The following is a 15,022-nucleotide window of genomic DNA, read 5'->3' as shown; positions in this document are numbered from 1 at the left end:
ATACTGGCTCTCCCTACTTGCACTCTGTATACATTTACAATGTCTGAGCTTCCATTTCTTTGTCTGCAAAACAGAAACAATCTAGCTCTCACAGATGAACGTTAGGAAACGAACTTTTAGAAAGTCCTAGCACTGAATAGGTACTCAGTCAATGGTAGTTTTATTATTAAATTCTGGTCCCTTGCTTTGAGAATATAATTTGAGGGAGAACAGAAAATGGACGTCAGGACTAAATAGCACATTCCTTGCCAGAAGAGCAGCAAGGACTTGGGAGAGACTAACAATCTGCAAAAATCCTTGGAGGTCATGGGATCCCTCTGAACCTCAAACAATGGGACAATGAGAGTGACTTTGGCCCACGCTATAGCAGAATCACATGTTGATTAAAAGCACTATTTGGGAAAGTTGGCATTATTTGAATTTGTAATTGCTTCAATGCTAAAATGGTTTGAAAAAAATCAGCACTAGAAGGACTTTATTTCTTTCAAGTAGAAGAAAAGACCAAGAATGGGGGAAAAAAAGCCAGAATATTGAGGCCATGAAGGCCACATCACATCTATCTTGGGGGACCATCGATTTCACCCTAAGAGTCTAGCCCACAGGGGAAGGAAACTAGAGGCAGTCTGTCTTTCTTTCTTTCAGGGAGAAGGAAATATATACCCTGTTCTTCAGAAGATGGAATCTCTTTTCCTATTATTGAACTGGGAAGGAAACTTCTCATTGCATACAGTCATTTTAAAGCTTTATAACTTCTGCTATACTCATTTTATAATAGGAGGTCTACATAGTTATAATTAGACTCCTTCTATAACAGAAGGAAATATTACTTCAAGTCCATCAGGACAGAGAGGATAGGAAGACACAGCCACAATTCTATCTTTCCACTGTTTGGAGTAATGTGGCTGGCCTCTTCTTTGTTGTACACTGACAATGGCCCCTAATATTGAGTTTTCAGTGCTTTCTCACTGTTTTTCACTCAGGAAAGTCTGACCTCTTTACCATGGCCTGCAGAGATCATAACTATTTGGGTCCTTTCCACCTCCCAGAGTTTCCTTTCCACCACTCAGCACCACCACACTCCAGGCACACCAGCCTTCAGGAAAAGTGTCAATCTGTCTCCCATCTCCAAGTTCTTACCCTTCTCACTCTACTGAAAGGGCTGCACCCAAAGATTTTCAGGTGGCTGTTGCCTCCATATTCTGCAAGTCACAACCTACAGTCTCTTCTTCCCCTGTGTCTTCCCTACCCAGCCCTCTAAAATAGGCTTCTCCATTGTTCTCCAGCTCATCTCTAGTAGTCCTCCTTCATGCCACCAATCTTTTATTCATGAACTTAATAAGGTATCAGTGTCTCCCTGCTAACAGTAAAGAGCAGGAAGCTTGCCTGCTTTTTCTCTGTCGTATCTCCAGGATCCAGTATAGCACCTGATACACAGGAGCCCAATACATAGTTGTTGACAAATGAAAAACCAAGTGTTCTCTGGTGAGTCCTGAATGACAGGTTTTCCTGCATTGAATTCTGGCTTAAAAGATCCGATCATTCCAGAAGATATTCTTCCAAGGAAATCAAAGAACCCAAAACAACATTCACTCCAAGGACAGCCAGCCAACTTCAGCACAGAGATGGCTCAGAGATCTCTGCTGATGAGCTAGATTTCTCCCAAGAGCTTTTTCTGGGTTGAGCCAAGTTTGTTCTTTGCTGCAGTCTTTGGCAGTGGTGGGGCGGGGCACAGCACACAGAAGGATAGAGGGATTCTTTTCTTCTATCCTTTCCAACCCAACTCCAAAAGAAAAGTTCTCCCAGCAGGATGAAAACATACTTCCAGTCCAAAGGTACCAAAGAGTACTACATGGTGTAACAAAATTAAAAAGAGACACTGTCTGGACATGAATGAAAAAAATCCCTTACTTGGCCCTTTTCTGCTACCTGGGTCCACTGGCATGACTGCATAGCCAAGGGCAGCAGCCTCTCTTGAAGCAAAGCTTCTACCCTGTCCCACAGAGGGAGAGGCCACCCACGGGTGCCGGCAGCCCAGACTGAACTGAAGGCTTATTATCACAGCCGGCCCTCTCTGTTCTTTTTGGTTTCCTCTTTCTTTCCCACACTCTTCTAAGCTCCAAACGGGCCACCTGGAGCCCAAACCTAAATTCCTCCTCTCCAGTCATCTTTTTCTACAGACACCTGGAGCTAGGAACACAACCAGAGAGTTCTCCAGCTAGACACCAGAGCAGTGTGGTCAGGGACGTAATTCCTGCTGGGTGACTCTCGAGTTGTGGGACCTGAGCTAAACCATGCCTTGCTTTGGTCTGTAAATGAAGTGAACTGTTCTTATTCATGTTTCACCTTTGTGACTGTTACTGCTCCTTCATAATGCCTGTTGTGTTTCAAAAGCATGACTATCTAATGTTTACCTTTATACTTGCACACTTTAAACAATAATATCTGGGAACTCACAGGTATTCTATCTATATTTTTCTAGCGTACATTCAAAATGCGGAACTATTAAAAAGCATCTCTCACCACCAAAAAATATTTCATCCATCAGCCCAACATACGCCCATCTGGAGAAACAGTGGATTAATTAAAAACCTTTTAAATAAGTTCTTATAGTGCATGACTCTAAGTACAAATCTAGAACATAGAGGAACTACTTTCATTCTTGAGGGTATAAAGAATAGCTGGGATTTTATCACATCCAAAGTCCCCAAATCTAATGCTGACTATAACATCCCCAAGAGAGAAAGTTCTACTGTTTGCAGGACTTGATTTGTCAAGTCTTTAAATCTCTGTGTGTCATACCTAACGCTAGATTCTGGAAACAAAAACGTTAGAAGGCATAGCTCTTTCTGCAGTAAGGGTCAGGAACCAGGTAGGATGCAGTCTAGGGGGAGATACCATACGTAATAAAACTTGCACTATGCTATGGTAAGAAGACCAAGCTATAAATGCCTTGACTTACCTGTGAGTCCTTACCCTAGCACAGTGCTGAGCACACAATGTGACTTTACTGGCTTATCTGCTGAAGTTCTATAATGGGATATTCACAAGGTACTCCAAGGGAATAGTGCAAGATTCATTCTGCAGGCAAAGAAGGCTATAGAGCGATCTGGGGAAGTCTAGACATATTAGTCATTATAAATGGTGGTCTCTGAGCAAAGGAGAAAATGAGGCGTGAAGACATGAGGGAAAGTGACCACAGGAGAGGCATGAAGGTGAAGGAAGGACTTAAATTCATCCGCTGACCCAACATGCAGAGTGTTAGGCAGTGAACGCTCAGAGACAGAGCTTCTTGGCAACTGGGAGGTGAAGCATTCAAAGGGCCCAAAACCCTGTCAGCCTCTCAAAGTCAATGCATCCCAGTTCTCTTGTGTAAAAGCCATTTCATCATCCATACACTTTGACTCTAACTTTGATTATTTAGTGTGGTGAACATCACTATTAATGATTTAACCGAATTGGCATTTACCACATCCATCAATGTTACCATGTATTTACTTTTCAAGTACATATATATTATTAACTAGAATAGATCATATCTGGGTTATTAAATAAGTGTCAGTAAGTACAAAATAAATAAAATGATTAAATCAGTGTGTTCTCAGACTGTACTGAAATAAAATTAGAATTAAATATCAAAGTTTATCTGGAAAATCCCCAAGTATTTGTCAGTTATTTCTAGATAATCCATAGGTTAAATAAGAAATCAAAGGGAAATATTTCTACCTGCATGATGATTTAAAATATACAACATATCAAAATGCATAAGATTTAGGTAAATACTCCTTAGAGGGAAATTTATGGCATTGAGTAGAAATGCTTAATATCTCTTAAGATTATCAAATAGCTGGATGTGGTGTCTTACGACTGTATTCTGCTCTCAGGAGAATGAGGCAGGAGGAGATCCAGTTCTAGGCCAGCCTATGCTACATAGTAGATCCTGTCTCAAAAAACAAACAAACAAATAGCAAAACAAAAAAAAATTAAGCACATGTACTCTTTCCTCCTATTCCTCCTACTAAGAACAGCCAAAAGTCATGGATAATATAAGCCAAAAAAGAAGAGGAAAAAAGGTGCATTGTCTCAAGCCTCAGGCCCAGGCCTCACCCTCCTGGATGCTGGGATTACAAGTATGCACAGCCACATTCTTCTATTTTTAAAAAAAGTTACATTGCCAACTCAATGAGTAGCAAGCATAGCACTTTTTCACCTGATACACTAAAGAATTAGAGCACATCCACAATATGCACAGGCACAGTGACTGTGTCTCCCAAAATAACATGAGGTTTTGATGTATTTTGACTCTGAGAGATCTCCATTTTCTTTAAACTTTGGTTTGAATAGCTCTATTTGCTATTACTATGTACTTAAACTTTAGCACCTTTTGAAAAGGTAATCAAGAATCTGAGATGTGATTAAATATGGAATTCTTTGGAATTCTATGGAATTCTTTTCTATATTTCTTTCATTATATTACAAAATAAGACCTAATCATCTCTAAGGTCTTGCTACCTCCCTCTCCCCCACCTTGCCTCAAACTCTCTATTCTCCTGCCTTCACCTCTCAGATAGTTAGGATTACAAGTGTACATAACCACACTGAGTCATAAAGTTTCTTATGATTAAATAAAACATTGTTATGTGACCACGGTAACTCCCAGGTTTAAAACAAAACTGGTCATCTCGAGTCCTGGATACTGAACCACTAGATACCTTTTACCTTCCCCTGTAACTTACAGAGTGAGCAGCAAAGCTGTCTCCCGACCAGGGGAAAGTGCTGCTTCTAAGACTAAAAGGTAGGACTAAGGGAAGCTAATGAGCTCAGCAGGAAAGAACAATTAGTAGTGCTGATCAGTCAAGGCTGTGTTTGCATGCTGACTGCCAGCTTTAATGGTTCAACTCCTGTCTGTGTTTATTGTAAGCATTAGTGCCTATCAGTTCTTCATTTCTCAACTGGGAACCGAGCTCAGCCAACATTTTCACATGAGAGCAGCAAAGAGGAACTGTAACAGTGGCCTTTTTGTGCTTCTTCCCAGTGCATAATGGTCTTTGATCTCCTGAGAATCTCTCCCTACCTGGCTTCTCCTGCATCCATGTGTGTCCTCTAACTACATCTCTGGCTATGGTTGCTGGAACAGAAGTGGACACCCTCCCCAAGCTCATTGTTTCTGAACCAGGACTGTGTGTCAGGCAGTCTGCTTATGGTTGCAACTGAGGACATGCAAACTCATGACCTTAAATGCAGTCATAATTATGATCAAGACAAGCTGGGCAGGCAGCCGATAAAAGAGAGCAAACAGATGCACAGAAAAGTAGAAACAAGAGAAGAACGAGGACTGTTTATTCTCTAGTTCTTGGCTCCAGTCCCTCCCAACGCCTAAGGTTCTGGCATTCCAGGAGCTACCTAGCCATCTTTGCCCGCTCAAGCTGGTTACTTGCTATAATTGCAGCTAAGCAAATGAGGTTACACTGCACAAAAGAATTAAAAATAGACAGGGTGTGATAACCTGTGCCCAGGTACTCCAGAGGCTGAGGCAGAAGAATCACTTGAGCCACAGGGTTCTGAGCAGAGCTGAGCAATATGGCAGGACATCTATCTTAAAAAAAAAAAAAAGAAGAAGAAATATAAAGAAAGAAAAAGAGAGAGAAAAGAGTTAAAATAGTACCTTAATTTATTTACTCATTCTTTTTCCTCAACTCATTTAATAGTGTCAAATATAGTTATAAAATTCCTCACAAAGGATTCTGATTACAATAGCCTCATAACTGACCTCCAGGCTCTCCAGTTCATCCTGCCTTTGCTTCTTCCCTAAGTACAAGACTTATCGAATTATTTCCAAGATCCATAATTTTGACCAGGTCCTATTACCTTTAAAATAAAGCTCAGGGAGCCAGGTGTGGTAGTACTCACCTGTAATCCCAGCTACTGGGAGGTGAAGGTACAAAGACTAGGGTGTAAGGTCAACCCAGACAAAACCACAAGACCATATCTGAAAGATAACTGAAGCAAAAATGGCAGGGACAAGGTTCAAGAGGTAGAGTACTTACCTAGCAAGCATAAGTCCCTGAGTTCACGCTCCAGCACTGCCAAAAAAATAAAGAATAAATCTCACAAAAAAAAAAAAAAAAAGAATAAATCTCAGGAGCTGTGGGTACAGCTCAGTGATAGATCACATGCTTAACAAGTGCAAGGTCCTAGTTCCATCCCTCACATACGCAAAAAATATTTAATTAAAAAATAAAACAAAGCTCAAGTTCCTCATGTGACATTGATCACTTGACACCATTGTTCTGTCCCTTTCCTCAGATCTTTGGCTCTCACTCAGAGCACTCACACTACAAAGGAAGGGCTCCCGAAGCCCAAGATCCTGTGGTCAGGATGTTGACCCTCCCCAGGGCTATACTGACCGTTATGGCAGCCTCTAGTCACATGCTGAAATTTACATTTAAATCAGTTAAAATTGAACAAAACGGAAATTCCATTCCCTTGGTCACACAATTCTGGTGTCCAGTAGCATATGTGGCGTTTTGCTGCCAAATGGATAGAAAATATCCCTAGCATGCAAAAAGGTTTAGTGGACATATTCTCAAAAGTCTGCCTCCTTCTCCCTTTCTGCTCATCAGGTCCTATTTATTCTACTGCCATGCTCCTCCACATGAAAGCCACACAGATGTTCAGTGGAAGCCTGGAATCATGAATTTCTTTTTTTTCTTAGTAATTAAGTATCCAGGCTCTGAATTCTGACTGGAAATCTTTCCACTGGTCACTAACTGTGTGACCTTGGTTAATTCAGTAAGCCTAATTGTGTTTAGCTTCTTCATCTGTAAAATAGAGATAAATAATTGTACTTGTCTGGCTGCATTGTTGTAAGCATTGGTAGATAGTATTAATGTATGAAAAGCCTTAGCTTAGAGTCTGACACCAAGTACACTCCCATAGAGTGCCACCAATAAATGGTAGCTGTTATTGTAAATATTATAGCTATTTCCATCATCCAAAGAGATTTTATATAACTTTACTCTCTGTAGTGTATCATACAAAAGGAAGTCATTCTCATTTTCTAGAGGTAAAATTGTTCTAGCATTAGATTTTCTACTAAAACGGCCTGCACCATTGATAGAGCCATTCACCTGGGGCTGGGACATTGAACATCAGGTAGAAAATCTCTTTACATACTATTGTCTAATTTTATCTTCTGAACAGTCCTCTGAATAAAAACAGTTGTTACTTCCAAAGTGAGGTGAGGATGTGTCTACTAGGGGGTCTGGACTAGCCTGGCATGTTGTAGGACCTATTACCTGGTCTTTTTAAAATTACTGTCATTGCAAAACAAAGGAAAAAAATGTAGTACTCATCAATATAGGCAGTTATAGGTTTTGTACTTTGATAACAAAATTCCTTAGATCTCATGAGCTACTTACAACTGCCCCATAAATACGGAGGACTCAGGCGAGTTCAGGACAGAGGGCCTCCTATGGAGACCCAGAGGTTCATCCAGCCTGGATCTTGTGGAACTCCACCTCATGTGGTGCTTCCACCATAGGCACACAGTGGAGGGAGCCAACAGAGTCTCCACTGGTAGTTGAGTCCTCAGAGTGGAGGTGACATGGCTCTCATGTGCTCACAGCCCACAGCCCAAGGACTACCACATAGCTCCACCTACCCCAACGTGGAGAAGGGTAAGAGACTAATACAGGTGACACCAGAAGTCTCTAACTGGAAATTCCATTTGGAAATAACTTTCCCACTTACAGTTATGAGGTCCATAAGTTCTGGGGACTTAACAGACAGCAAGATTACCTTAGTTAATAATGCTGAATTGTATACTTGAAGTATGCTAAGAGACAAGAAAAACAAAGGTAATATGAGGTGATGGACACATTAATTGATTTTTGGTGATCATTTCAAAATGCATACATATTTCAAATCATTACATTGGACATCTCAAATGTGTACAACTTGTATTTTTCAATTACATGTTAATGAACCTGGGGAAAAAAATGACTTTCTCAAAGTCACACATCTAAGCATTAGGAAGATAAATACCTCAACTCCAAAACCCATACCCTTCCCCCAAGCCCCATTCTGCTACAACAGGCTCTTTGGCAAATAAAAACAGTTCCTCTTGAGGGTCTAAATGACTTCTGAATAAAATGAGTCAGAAGCACTGCCAAGGGCATCATATTCACAATACACTCAGAGGAGCTCAAAAGAGCAGAATTGCACACAGAGTATATCAAAGAAGGAATTCTCTCCCAGACTTGGGACCACGGTGACCTGAGCACGTCTTTAAAGCACTACATCGGATGCTCTGGGAATACCTCTTGTCAGCAACATACTCTGCTTCTTGCTAATAACCCACTTACAATTTCTGGTGGGAAATGTCAGTTACTGTCCTCTTATCTCTGATAACATCAAATATCTGGCTTGTGTCTCTTTTATTGGACAGATGCAAAAGACACCATCACTGCTCTGGCATTCCAGCAATTGATCAGAGCCTGAGACCAAGTGGACCCAGTGTGGAACAGCTTCTGCTTGCTTCGGTCATCCACAAAGTATGTTGGTGACCAGTCCTGCAACTAGAGAGCCTGGAACAAGGGCTCATTTCTAGACAAGATCCCTGTAGAAACAAGTATCTTTTGACAAGTCCCTCCAAGTTAGTAAAAATGCTCACAAGGTGTTCATGTTAAACACAAACCCTATCAAATGGAGGTCAAAAGTGTCTGAGGATGTGTATTTTGGTGCAATCTCCCGAGCTGATACTTTGTCACTTAAGAAGAGCTCTTTACTGGAGTGCAACTGTGTCAAGCTGCATTTCTTGTCCTTCATCATCTGTTTCAAATGCAGCACTGGTGGCAAAGAGGAAGAGCACTGTCTTGGCACCAGAGTCCTGAGCTCAAGGGCCAGGTCCCCACTCCAGGCTGTGAGACCAGAAAAGAGTGGCTTAGTTTTTTTATGTGGAAATACTGCTCATGCACGCTTGAATTAAATAAAAACCAAACTGACAGCGATTGCACATCTGGCAGAGTACCTGGTCCAAAGCAGCAATTCAGTATACTGTCCCTGTCTTCTTAGGGACAGTGGCTACACTGAATTATTATTTTTTTTATTATTATTATAGGCAGTGAGAATGAAATGACATCAGCAGGTAACCATCCAGTTGGTAATGCTCAGGAAATATCTTTTTCTGGAATGCTGTTCGCCCAGGTTCCAGTCCTTAGTCTTTGAGGAGCATGCTGAATGAGATTGGCATTTGAATTGGTGGACTCAATAAAGTAGATCCCCTTCCCCAACATGGGTAGGCACTGTCTAATCTGCTGAGGATCTGTATAGAAAAAATGGTGTGGTTGGGGAGGATTTCCACCTTTTGCTTCCTGCCTGCTTGGTTGAAAAAGACTTCTGTCCTAGGACTGAGATTTACACTATCTGCTTCCTTGGTTCTCAGATGTTGGTTATCAGACTGAATCATCACTGTTCTCTTAGATCTCCAGCTTGCAAATATATAAATATAAATATAAATATATATATATAAATATATATATATATATGTCTCACATATTGATTGATTTTATTTTTCTGGAGAACCTTGATGAGCCGATTTCTATGTCCTGTGACCAATTTCTTAATATGCACAGAAGTTCATCCCTTACTTGAATGAGATAAAAGCATTTCTTTCCTAAATGTCAAGGATCAGTCAAGGAAATCATCACAGGGTGAACATGATGATACAGAAGATCGTAAGCCAGATGTCATCATGTCCACTGCTCTCCCAGGATTAAGTTTTCTCTTAAATTTTAGTTGGTAGTCTTTAAAAAGTATATGTTACATCTGCAACACCGGTGGCTACTCCAGTCTTAAGTCCAAATCCCTAAAATGAAAGAAATTTAAAATTCGGTTTTTCCATCACACTAGCTGTATTTCAAATAATCAGTAGCCAGTATGGCTGGAGCCTGCCACTTCACACAGCACAGGAAGACATACAGATGATATTGGTCCAGATCATGTGGATATTGTGTCATCATCAAGTGTCACCATAAGTTTTCAGATTTCCAGTTATGATTTGTGATTACCACTGAAGTAGAGCCAAAGGATACATCTCTGACAAAGATCTCTGAAGAGCACCAAGCACCCAATCATCATGATGTCTTCCCAGCAGCACCAGTGGCTGTACTAATAGTTGTCATAGGAGCACAGTGGTGGCCATTGCAAGGGCAGTAGGACCGTATCTGCAGCCCTGACCACAGAAGCAGCAGCAACAGAGATCTGATTTGTGACTTCTCGGGGCCACCCCAGCCTAAAAGCAAAATAGTGAGCACAGAGAATTGTCAGGCTCTGCGTCCTGAACATTTCCCAACCTAGTCAGGAAGTCTCCACAAGTATTCCCTGTGTGCCTGTGAACAACGGGCTGTCGTTTGAGATGATCCTCACGGCTATGGTACACAGCATGTCATGGCATCTTTTCCTGCTGGGGCTGTTCAGGTTACACCTCTACCATTTGCTGCTCCGGATACAGGATGCTCTGTCTCTCAGACAGGCCCCATGGCTTCCTCACAGCCTGAAAGTTAGTTTGCTGCCTCCAAGGTAGAAGACATATCTACTTCTTACATTGCTTTGTTTCATTAAATGCCATCTTGCAGACATTTCAGTGATGCACATTTATTATTATTGTTGTTGTTGCATCTTCTTTTTACAAGAAGCAAGGCCAAAAGACTAACCAAGAGTTAGGTACCACACCACATTCACCCATACCACCCACATCAAAGTACCTGAAAAAATGTGTGCCATCATTTTATTTTCCTTTGAGGTACACTTCTTTAAACTAAGAAGGGAAAAAAATAATAGTAACTATACAAACAACAATGTAAGATACCTCTATATAGAACTATGTTAAATATATATACAATGGTAGCAGTTAAGCGAGGCAGGCACACTTAGGGGCAAACTCTCATTTTAAAGCACCTTCATCAGTTGCAGCTAAAACCTTTTTGATAAACGAAGCTAAGCGTACCCACAGGTATTTCTGTCTGCCATCTTTCCTTCTCAAACTATGACCTTAAACTGAGCGTGCTCAGTAACGCACATCTTCAATTGAGTACGCTCAGGAAAGTGTGTACTCTCAAAGTGCTTTCCCATGTGAGTATGTCTAGGCTCCCTGAGTAAAATGCTTCCTTTATTGGAGTAGCTGCATTGCTTTGGAAATAACTCCCATTTTCTCCTTAACTGCTGTAGGTAATAAATCTTTCTCCACTCTTATTTCTTGGCCATGCTTGTTTGCCTTTATAGGTGATACAAACCCAATGAGTTCAGTTACAAATTGACCCTCTGTATCTGTGGATTCCATTTTGACAGATTCAACCAATTGTAGCTCGGAAAAATTTTTAAAATGTACCAAACATGCACAGACTTTTTTCCTGTCTGTCCTTATTCCCTAAATAATACAGTGTTATAACTATTTACATTGTTATTTGCATTGTATTAGGTCTTATAAGTAATGTAAGAGGAATTAGGTACAGATGAGTGCTGCTGGAAACAGAGTTCAGGGAGGGCCTTACTGACACAATATTTGAACACAGACCTGAAGGAGTCAAGGAAATAACTCAAGTTCAATGCCATGTTGAAATTCCTCTTCAGCCCTCTCTCTTTCAAACCCTCACAAGTCACCTCTGTCTTCTTGAGTACTACTTCTTACCAAATTTTGTTCTGTATTACTTTCAGGAATGTACATTAACAAAATAAATACCTGCATTGTTTGCTTTGTTTTTTGGCATTCCAAATATAAAATTATGTTATGCTATTAATATGTTCTTGTAAATAAAACAGTTTCTGCCCAGAAGTTCTACCATGCTGTGTCCCCAAATATCTGACTTATCAAAAGCAATTCTAATGGCAGGCTATATTTTTTAAAAGCCCACTTTCAGGCTTCAGACTTTTTGAAAAAAAAAAAGATTTTAGCATTCTCTTTCACATATAGAGGTGTTTGCAGGTATATACCTTTATTGTACAAGAAAAAGAACAGACAAGTTTGTGTTCTGATAACGTAGCAGGGGGAAGGAATGGCATAGCAGAGATAAAACTTAAAGAATTGAAACATGAAAAAGGTCACATAGCACTGGGAGAATGAAATAGCCAATAAGTCACATGCAACCACATATACTTTTTGCTTCTGTAATCTGCTTGCAAGGGTCTATAAGGTGAGACCCCTTTGTTCTTGGGGCTCAGCCTTTGGACACGAGTCCGCTGGGTCTGTGCCGGCACAATAAAACGTTGCTTTCTGCTGATCTGCCTCAGTGTTTCATATCTCACCTTGAGATTCCTGTAACATTATTAGCAGAAGCAAGGTATCGGTCAGAAAAATACACTTCGGGCATTTCAAACAAGAAGGGAAACAGGACAGCTACTCACAGAACCATTAGAAAACAGTGGGGAGGGAGCTAGGGAGAGCTCTGTTAGGTTCACCAGCAGTTTTTGTATGATCACAAAACTGAAGGCATAACATAAGGAACCCTAGTGACAACTGCCAATAACAATGAGTCAGGTCACTTATAAAACCTGCTGGCCACTGCACAGCTTCACACTTGTGAAAATCCCCGTATCTGCCCACCACTGCCAGAAGACCAATAATGTTGATTCTGTCTCAGCACACTAAGTCAATCCTTTACTGCCTGTCATTGGTGAAGTTTAATCTGGAACCTTGGCTGCAAGGAATTCTGGGAAATGCCAATCCCAGGCTCCAGCCCCTGGGATTTAGGGAAGACCATGGACTCTTCACCCTAGATGGGTGGGAATGGAACTAACATTTCCTGCTGACTCTCCTGCACAATCAAATCACTGTGACTTTTAGAAATGTCACTTACATAATAGTGGGATCCCTTTCTATCACCCTAGCTCAGGGTAGGTCTGTGTCTGCCTAGATGCTCAGTTTAGTGCACCAAGTCAAGTACTATAGCTTTTTTTTTCCTCTCCAAGATATCCACAGGTCTCCTGAATCTTACAGTTGTGTTAAAAGAAAGCACCTACCTAGCAAGTGTGAGGCCCTGGGTTCAAAAACTCAGTAACACTAGAAAAAATAGGTAGAATTCTGCCAGTGATAAGACTTAGCTCCCTGGGTGGGTGGGGCATGGAGCAATGTTTTCCCTCAGTTAAAGTAGCTGACCTGCCAAGGAACCAGCACACCTGATGTTTAGGCTCCTCCCTGCTTTTCCTCTCTTCCTTGCAGCTTCATCATCCCATCCCTTCCCACTTGACTTTCCATACAGAATGCCATGGCGTTTCATTAATATTCCTCTCAATAGATTTTAGGTGCCATCAGAAAGTGTCTCAATGGAACATTAAAACAGATTCCCAAAGTAATAGCAATGAAAGCTGGTTCCTTTCATTTCCCTTGAAGGACCCATCTGTACAGAACACTGTCCAACTTCTGTCCATTGTGGGAGACATTTTCTATGAGTCCTGAGAAAGATTAATCCTCACATCTTTTAATTCCAAAACAGGAACACAAAACAAGTCAACTGTCAATGACATGCTATAAAAGTTTAATACTCATGGTGCACACCCTGCTGCATTGGTGTTCCCAGGCACCAAGACTGAAACAAAGAATGATCATTGTGCACTTCAGGTCTTCCTCGTTTGGGTCTCTCCTGGGTTCTGGGTGATGAAAATTGGAGCTGTTATCCAGGGATATGCATTCACAGAATGATTGGCTGTAATAAAGTTCCATTGCATCCAAAATACATTTTGCAGAGAACAAAATTGGTTTTGTTTGTTCCAAGTAAATTGACAATATCCTTATCGGTGACTCTGCAGATGAAGTGCACCTGAACACAATGTGTTTCTTAATAAAGTAGTAGACTCACAAACACATTTGTATTGCACAGTGAATATTCAGAGCATACTTGTGTGGATGAAGCAAAAAATGGGTCCCATGTAAAAACCAAGTTCTCTACCACCTTCAGTCAGGTTAGCAAAGCATTCACTGTCCTCCTCCAGGACAGTCACAATGTGGCCCCTGTTGCTCAGAGATCCTTTGAGAATCTGGTGAAGGGCTACATAATCACCTGTTTGCCCTAGTACTTTCTCCTCCTCATGCCTTCCCATCTCCCTTCTCTTAGTGCCTTTGGGGAACTACTCCCCCATGCCATGTGTTTCTATAAGACTGTTACTATCGGTACTTAGTGATGGGAAGCAGAGGTGACCCAGGTTGATCAACCAGAATGGCTCCATGCACCAGTCCCAATGAATGGTGAAGGCTTTCTATGTGATCCATGGAGGGATAGTCATTTTCTTATCACTAGGTGGTACTAAGCTGGGATCTAGGAGTATTGAATCCCAAATCAGAATTCAGTCACTGTCAAGCTGAGCAGAGAACAAGAAATAACACAGCCAGATTCAGCCAGTGTGAAAGTTGTTAGGGTCCTGGGCATGATCTCCTAGAAAATAAGCCAATAAATTACTATTATTCTCAAAGCTTGTCTCATCCAACTAAAACAGTCCAGATTTAAAGAGACCCTCTCCCTAAATAAAATGCAAAAACATCTCATGCATGAAAAAATTCATATAACAACTTCACGATCTTGGTGCACATAACATCAAAGGCCAAAGCCCTTCTAGGATAAGAGAGCCTGCCCATCAAGTCTCCTATATGGTATTAGAATTCAGTTGTTTTTACCACCAAAACTTTCTTCTTCCAATATGTCACAGTCCTGTTATATGTTAAAATGTTAGACCCTGGGAAAGGAAATACCATGAGCCCCTACTAGTCAGTACCAGCTATTTATTAACAAAGTCTGAGGATAATAACGATAATTCAGAATTACCTGTATACGATAAGCTGTTGAATATTAGGGGAGCATGATGATAGAGAAAAAGTAAGTCATGGGGTGGGTTAATCTGATTAAAGCACAATATATACAGGCCTGAAGTGCCAAAGCACTTGTACCATCAATATACACTTTTTTTAAAAATGAAGGACAGGAGGGTAAAATAGGTCTTTTCTGGGGGTGGGAGGGGGGTGAGCATAAGGAAAGTG

At 41.0% G+C, this 15,022-nt stretch overlaps 1 protein-coding gene across 3 annotated transcripts in view; it reads right to left on the bottom strand.

Annotated features, from left to right (window-relative positions):
- Window positions 1-7,783: 7,783 nt before the first annotated feature.
- The window catches only part of Rab28 (RAB28, member RAS oncogene family), a 107,758-nt gene continuing 100,519 nt past the window's right edge, over window positions 7,784-15,022 (bottom strand). Inside the window, exon 7 of one of the 3 annotated variants that reach the window (XM_074042603.1) lies at window positions 7,784-7,834. In XM_074042603.1, coding sequence (XP_073898704.1) covers window positions 7,799-7,834 — 36 coding nt within the window. In that variant the 3' untranslated portion in view covers window positions 7,784-7,798. Of the gene's footprint in view, window positions 7,835-10,771; window positions 10,817-10,872; window positions 14,424-15,022 lie in introns of those variants that run through there. The other 2 variants (XM_074042604.1, XM_074042602.1) reach the window with 2 other exon arrangements.

Source organism: Castor canadensis, chromosome 9 (assembly GCF_047511655.1).
Source record: "Castor canadensis chromosome 9, mCasCan1.hap1v2, whole genome shotgun sequence".
In the NCBI taxonomy this organism is placed as follows: Eukaryota; Metazoa; Chordata; class Mammalia; order Rodentia; family Castoridae; genus Castor; species Castor canadensis.
The sequence above is the reverse complement of the archived record's forward strand: the minus strand, read 5'-3'. Positions and strand labels throughout refer to the sequence as shown.